At 33.8% G+C, this 7,792-nt stretch overlaps 1 protein-coding gene across 1 annotated transcript; it reads right to left on the bottom strand.

Moving 5' to 3' along the window:
* Positions 1 to 500: 500 nt before the first annotated feature.
* Positions 501 to 2,661, bottom strand: LOC136799391 (uncharacterized). The gene is made up of 2 exons (XM_067056105.1): positions 2,581 to 2,661; positions 501 to 2,444 (listed from the first exon to the last, which is right to left on the bottom strand). Exons 1-2 carry the CDS (start codon positions 2,642 to 2,644, stop codon positions 688 to 690), a joined length of 1,821 nt encoding a protein of 606 aa, XP_066912206.1. The 5' UTR covers positions 2,645 to 2,661; the 3' UTR covers positions 501 to 687.
* Positions 2,662 to 7,792: the final 5,131 nt, after the last annotated feature.

Below are 7,792 nucleotides of genomic sequence, written 5' to 3'. Positions count from 1 at the left end.
CTAAAAAAAGATGTTTAATATTTTAGTATCTTATTATTTCTTAAAATAAGAAACGTAAACTCAAAAGTATATGTCCTTATATACTTATGATTTATGAAGCCTTACTACATTACAAATTCAAGCAATAAGAATATACAAAAGAAAAATTTTGAAGATTTAAAAAGCTACCTCCCTCCTTGATCTGTCTTTTTGCACCATGCGCATGCTCTCAAACACTTAAGAAACCTAGCCAAGAGAATATGGAGGACGAAAGATATTTTTATTTGATTGGTCGAAATAACTCAGCCTCGATGGAAAATTTGAGCCTGGTCTAAGGGAACCAAACAGAAATTGGAGACAAATAATATTTTATAAAAGAACACTCATTCTTAATAAAGAAGTTGAAAATATGGCAAATTAAAATAGAATCGAAATGAGACGAAAGTAAATTTAACTTTAGTAAAATGAACTTCTTGACAGTAGAAAACTAACACTGTCAAAGTAGTTTTAATTGCACTTAATATATCAAAATTTATATTCAAATAAGGATACAAAACATATAATACGTCCCTAAGAAATTAGTCCTAATTTTAAAAGTGTCGTAGCCTTGTATTAGAAAATTAACATCATGAAAAAAAAGATATTGATAAACCTAGTGACCATTATAAAAAAACGTCAACATTACAAACACATAACTGCAAAATCTATTCATGCATGCATGGGGTTATGACCTTTTAGGTGTTCTTCTATAATAGTTGACAAGTCGTACTTTAGAGGGACAATAAGTTTTTTCTTGTACATAGTTTTAACAATTTGATAAGCGTTGTAGTCGAGCAACTGATCTACAGACCAAATCGATTGTTCATTTGTTTCCACAACAGAATATCCGATGAACTTCGTGTCGAAATGGCTTGTTTTCAACTCATCAATTAAAAAAAATATCGTTTCTTTACATAAAAGGATTTTCCTCAACTTTCCAAATATAGGGAGATGCGATAGGTTCTCTGCCCCGACAGCTACGATGCTTTTATCGACAGTGAAATTATTACCGTAAAAGGTAAGCCACTTGAGTGAAAAAATCGATTCACACCGTGGCAAAGCCGGATAACTTTGACGAAGAAAGTTCACCTTATAGTCATCTAGTTTTATCCCTGGGCCATCTATGCGAGATGAAGATAATATGGGATGTTCTGGTCCATCTTGTAGCATGGCCTCGTACCTGACATATCGGTTTGCCAAAGACATAGGCAAATTTTGAAAACTTGCGACAGGAGCAAAAGATTTAAATCTTTTATGTAGAGCTTCAAATCGCATACAGCTCCACCTCACAGGTGGTCCAAACTGAAAAGCGTGCCTTGGAATCTCTAAAAGATAATGGTGTTTCGGGATCAAATGGAATTCAGGAAAAAGCTGATTAAAATTTTCATAATGTTCTGCAACTAATTCTTCCAAGCAAATAATAAGACCATCGTTTATAACCGGCGAATACGCAATACATACAATTGAACATAGTTCCAAAAGAAAAAGAAGAAATGGATCATCTTCATGAACAAATTGCTCCAAAAGAAAAGGTAAAACTTTTAGAAAAATACGAGAGTTTTCAGCACTGTACTTCAATTTTCTCTCCCCAGTGACAAAAACAGAAGCTTTGAGACCCTCTGGCTTACTTCTCATATCACTTTGGGTAAAGGTAAATTTATCAAGTTGGGCATTAAATTCATCGAGGTTAAATAATCCCTGGTCCATTAAAGCGCTCAATGCCAATTGACATTCGTAAGGGACGATGCTTTCTAGCAAAACATGCATTATGTCATGGGGGAACTGCTTAGTCACATCAAAGTCTGGTAGATTATGCAAACAGGAGAGATAATTTATTCCCAATGTGGTACTTATTTCATCTCGAATTCTTTGACTTGGGGCATCCTGAAGCGCTTTGCATTGACGAAGGTGTGAAGTGAGGTTTCTCTCACGAAAGGAATCTCGATCTAAATTTCCCCTGACATCTTCGACAGTTGCAAAACAAAATCTGCATTTTCTAAGAGAAAATCCCACTCCAACTTTAAAGCCACTGATCTGATGTTGGCCCTCGGTGTCTCCAAGGCACAAAATCACTCTCCCAAAACATTTGGTTGGCTCTCCTTTGATAATAAACTCAACTCCATCCAAAAGGGCTTTCATTTCGTCGAAAAAGGGCTTCAAAACGGCGTCAAAACCATATTCTGAAAGTAGGGTTTTATTTACTGAAGAAAACATTCGAATTGCAGACAGTTTAGAGCGAAGCCGGGGAGGAAAGTTCAACAATGTCCAGTAAAATTTGACCAAATTGTGTTTTCCTTTACGATTTCCCAAAGGATTGCACATTTCTAATCCATCTTGAAACACCAGAATATAAAAGTAAGGGTGATTGTTCTGCTCAGCTTCTTTATTTGCTAGGAAGCCTCCATCTTGGACATCGTAATAAACACCTGAATTAAAAGGGTCGAATTTCATTAATAAAGACTTAAAAATCGAAAGGGAAAACGTTTTTGAATTTCAAGAAAAGCTGATAAATAAAAAAACTGTAAGTGAAAATGCTATACTCAGGTCTTTTTTATGACTTACCTTCAGCTGTCTTCTTTACAACAGGCTTTAGAAGCAATTTAGCAATATCGTCATGGGAAAGCATCTCTGCCAGGGTTTCCAGAACGGATATGTAGGCAAACGTGTCTTCTTTCTCTTGCAATATTTTCTCACCATTTCGCTTTCTAAATAGATGTAAAATTATAGAATGGACTGCTGGCTTATACTAACTATCAAGTTGTAGGCATTTAATCGAGCAATTGTAGCAATAACAAGAGCAGATCATCAGTATGAACAAAAGTGATCTCATTATTAGCATTATGGTGGAAAAGTCTACCTTTTATATCTGAAAGACTTTCCCAATGATACTTCAACTGGTTTGAGACGAATAACTTCATCGAGATATTTATCTTGAAGATATTTAGTATTGAGACCAGAGAATGGGTTACTGATTTCACAGCTTTTATCAAAGATTGTTTGATAGATGTTTTTGTCTGTTTCTTTCTTCACTAAACCCATACAAAAGTTGATTGTTGTGTCAAGTAAAGATGATGTTGTTGTGATTGTACTGTCAATAACATGCTGAAAAATATTAAAGTGAATAAAATTGAACAAGCTACTCAAAAGAGTGCATTGTATCTTAGGTAGTAATTTAGGCAATTGCGTTGGTATATTAAAAGACTAATTACTAATATTAATTTGTTTATTACTGTATATATAGTGTTTTTCTTTTTCTCAGGTAAATTTCAAGTCACATTTGCCTGAAGGAGTATTTCTGACACACTTCTTTACAGATCGAATAGAAATAATAGGAAGGTCGGGATCACTGATAGACAAAAGATATGTTGCTCTTTGATTGCTGAAAAGAAAAAATAGTTTCCATCAGGGATTCCAACCTTCCTATCTCCAAAGAAGGGTGTTGACATTTAAAGAAGGAGGGATGTCCATTAGACCAACTTACAGTACTTTAACCCAAAATAAATCAAAAGTCACTTCAAGAATTATCTAGCCTCATAGCAGATTATATATTATGTTATGTTGTTTTCAAATTGGTCTCTAGATCTTTTGAACAAACAAAAATGTTGGCAAAAATCAATTTTGTGTTGACTAAACATATAATTGTAGTCTATTGAATAACTTATTACTACAGCATAAGTCTTTTTTATTTATAACTTTGTCTGATTGACTTGTCTTTTAAAAGAAAGCTGTTACCTTGAAAAAAATATCCCTAATATCCATACCATAATAGAATAGAAAGGTTTATATCTAACCTGTGGAATTTTGTGGCTTTTCAAAAGGAGAATTAATTTTCTTGTCTGCAAATCCATTAATTGCTGGATATTGTCTTCTTTCTAAAAAAAGAAAATGGAAATCTCATTAGAAAATGATTCTTTATGTATATTCCCAATTTTCTTTAAAAGGCAGAGGAAAGGCTTGAAAATGTTCACCCTACTCCATCATCAGAAATGTAAACTTCACTATTGTTTTGAAAAACATTAGATACACCATATACATGTGAACTATTGGGAAAAACTTAAAACTCTAAAACTATACAGTCTGGAAAGACGTAGAGAAAGATATCAAATCATCTATACTTGGTATAATGTAAACATTACACAAAGCTACTGTACCTCTAACTCCTCATCGTCATCATCATCATCGTCATCGTCATCGTCACCATCATCAGCATGGTCCCCCTCTTCATAAAGATTGTCTATGTTGTCTCTCTGTTCAGTATCTTCACTACTAGTTTCAGCCTGTTCTTCTGCTAATGTTGGTTGCTGTGCCTTTGTTGTTCCTGTTGACGTCCCCGCCACCAACTTGAGAGTGGCACTGTGGTCTTTCCGAACATGACGGTACAAGGTGTCATATTTAACAAATTTTCGAAAACAATCTTCAACAGGACAATAGCAAGAAAAGCTGTTTTCAGCTCTGTGAACAATAGATTTGTGGCGCAATAGAGATTTTAAAGTAGTAGAAGAATAGTAATCACACAATTTACACTCCCAAACCAGAGATTGATTAAGAGCCATTTGGTGATTAAAACTACTGAAGCTAGTATCATTTCCACAGAAAACATTTCAACATCAAGCCATTTGAGAAAATCCACATGGGATGGATCCATAATTTATGCAATGAGAAAAAAAAATTAAATCCAAATTTTTTGTTACTTTGATGCAGTTGTGATTTATGCCTACCCAGCGGTCTGAAACTCTTCTGCTGTGCAGAGATTTGTACATATCTGTATTTGAAATCCGCTGTCCTTTTTTCAATCGGAGCTCTGTCTACCATTATGATTTTTTTTCTCCATCTTACGGCAATTTGATAAGTAGTCTGTCAGGAAACATTCACAAAACGTAGGAGAGTGATTTACAGCGGTTTTCAATGAAAATGGGGCCAAATTCCAGCGGTTTTTGGCGGTTCAACAAAATGGCGAATGTGTTAAGAGGAGAAAATGGTTCATGATCAACAAAGATTTGCAGGAATGCATCAATAATTGGCAATGTCATCATTCAAGGATAAGTCCATTTATTATTTATATAATGACCTTTGATATAACCCCTTTTTCGAAATTCTGGCCTTCATAAATTCAAATGCATTGACAATAAAGCTTGCCTGAAAATTTCTTACTAAAATTATGGTCAGTGGTTTGGAATGCCAGAAATATATATAATTTTAAATTATTCTATGAATTAGGCGGGAAAAATGGTATAAATGTGGCCCAAAGCCATCACATTTCCTTTCTCTTCTTGTGTTTTTGATAACTGAACAAGTGAAGTGTACAAGATCTATACCTTTTTCTAAAATTTTGCATTAATATTGTTGCATTACTGACTCTTCTTCTATCAATCCTTTTTCAATTTTTTATTGGTGAGTATTTTGTGTGTATTGACCATTTATTTATCTGACTATTTAAGATTTTGGCGCTTTTGATATTGTTCAGGGAACTTTTGGATTGTTAGTACAGTAGTATATTAAGTATGGTATGGTATAAAGGCGTTGTATTTTATTAATTCATGCCTGATTTGTATTGTGTGTTTCTTTTTATCAGGTAAATTCATCGCTCTTTCACTTTGGCAATATGGCTTCGAACAACGTCATCAAATCGATTGAGGCAGTTTCAGAGGATCTTGGTAAAACAATTAGAGGTAGTAATCATAATACTATTTTTTCATTTTTCTGAATTTCATGACTCTGCCTTGCATTTACAATCTGGTTTATCTAGATCCCTTAGCTCACTAAACATTCAAAATTCAGGATGCCTCTAGAGGATCCCTAGTTTGGGTAGTTGACAATGCTTTGGGAAAGAGGAAACTATTATATTTTCAATGATGATTCACAGCTAAGTGCTACTTACATTGTGCTAGCTGTCATGCTATCTGAGAAGTGCGTTCATCATAGCAAATGTAATGGTCTGTTTTATGTTTTCTTATTATGCTTTTAAAGAACAATCGTTATATTTTCAATGATGATTCACAGTTAAGTGCTACTTACATTGTGCTAGCTGTCGTGCTATCTGAGAAGTGCGTTCATCATAGCAAATGTAATGGTCTGTTTTATGTTTTTCTTATTATGCTTTAAAGAACAATCGTTATATTTTCAATGATGATTCACAGTTAAGTGCTACTTACATTGTGCTAGCTGTCGTGCTATCTGAGAAGTGCGTTCATCATAGCAAATGTAATGGTCTGTTTTATGTTTTCTTATTATGCTTTAAAGAACAATCGTTATATTTTCAATGATGATTCACAGTTAAGTGCTACTTACATTGTGCTAGCTGTCGTGCTATCTGAGAAGTGCGTTCATCATAGCAAATGTAATGGGTCTGTTTTATGTTTTTCTTATTATGCTTTAAAGAACAATCGTTATATTTTCAATGATGATTCACAGTTAAGTGCTACTTACATTGTGCTAGCTGTCGTGCTATCTGAGAAGTGCGTTCATCATAGCAAATGTAATGGTCTGTTTTATGTTTTCTTATTATGCTTTTAAAGAACAATCGTTATATTTTTCAATGATGATTCACAGTTAAGTGCTACTTACATTGTGCTAGCTGTCGTGCTATCTGAGAAGTGCGTTCATCATAGCAAATATAATGGTCTGTTTTGCCTTTTTTATTATGCTTTGAGAACAATCGTTATATTTTCAATGATGATTCACAGCTAAGTGCTACTTACATTGTGCTAGCTGTCGTGCTATCTGAGAAGTGCGTTCATCATAGCAAATGTAATGGTCTGTTTTACGTTTTCTTATTATGATTTAAGAACAATCGTTATATTTTCAATGATGATTCACAGTTAAGTGCTACTTACATTGTGCTAGCTGTCGTGCTATTTGAGAAGTGCGTTCATCATATTGATCATAGCTAATATAATGGTCTGTTTTATGTTTTCTTATTATGCTTTAAGAACAATCGTTATATTTTCAATGATGATTCACAGTTAAGTGCTACTTACATTGTGCTAGCTGTCGTGCTATCTGAGAAGTGCGTTCATCATAGCTAATATAATGGTCCGTTTTATTTTATGTATATATTCTGTGTTTTGATTTTAGTCCTTTTTGCATTGGAACCTTTTTAAAGTTGTGTTCTTTCTTAAATTCCGTGTTCGTGTTTAAACATTCATTCAAGTGTGTTTTTCATTGATAAAATTAAATTTTTTGTCTTGTTATAATTTTGGTCATTTTTTATAAAGAATGAATAAGATAATTCTTAATATGAGCGAATTTAGAAAATGCGTTGTCCTGTTACTAGGAAGACTTTATTTTCAAGTTTAAAAATAACCGTTTTAAAAACAAAGTAAAATAATATTTATCAATCCACTTGCAGATTTACAACAGTTTCAAATTAAAGTACCTTACAGTAATAAAGATTTAGATTGGAATGAAGTATGCGAGGGGAGTATACATTGTGTCTTTCAATTATGTTTTCTAGGTAACCTAACTCGAGTAGAGATAACTCAAAAGAACAGTGAGCAAAAGAAGCAGGGGCGGATTAGAAAAGCAATTCAAAAAGCTGAATTGGAAGAGGCTAAGCAGGCAAGACAAGAAAGATTAGAGAAAGCAGCATCTGCGTATTATGAAGAGAAGGCAAAGAATGAGATTCTAGAGAAACAAGTGGAGACATTAACCAGGCAGCTGTCAGTAAGGAGATTTGTTCAAAACAAAGGATTTCAAACTGCAAAGTGCAGTGAAGCTCACAAGGAATTTTTAGCATCTAAGCTTCCCACTGCTGTTATGACCATTTCACCAGTTT

Source organism: Clytia hemisphaerica, unplaced genomic scaffold, assembly GCF_902728285.1.
Source record: "Clytia hemisphaerica strain Z4C2 unplaced genomic scaffold, Clytia hemisphaerica genome assembly, whole genome shotgun sequence".
Classification (NCBI taxonomy): domain Eukaryota; kingdom Metazoa; phylum Cnidaria; class Hydrozoa; order Leptothecata; family Clytiidae; genus Clytia; species Clytia hemisphaerica.
Note: the sequence above shows the minus strand (reverse complement) of the source record. Positions and strands in the feature narration are given on the sequence as shown.

Bases quoted from the DNA above. Each gene is read 5' to 3' on its own strand.
- LOC136799391 (XM_067056105.1), bottom strand. From the start codon at position 2,644: ATGCTTTCCCATGACGATATTGCTAAATTGCTTCTAAAGCCTGTTGTA. The intron at 2,445-2,580 runs GTAAGTCATAAA...CTTTTAATTCAG, and splicing joins TGTAAAGAAGACAGCTGAAG to GTGTTTATTACGATGTCCAA.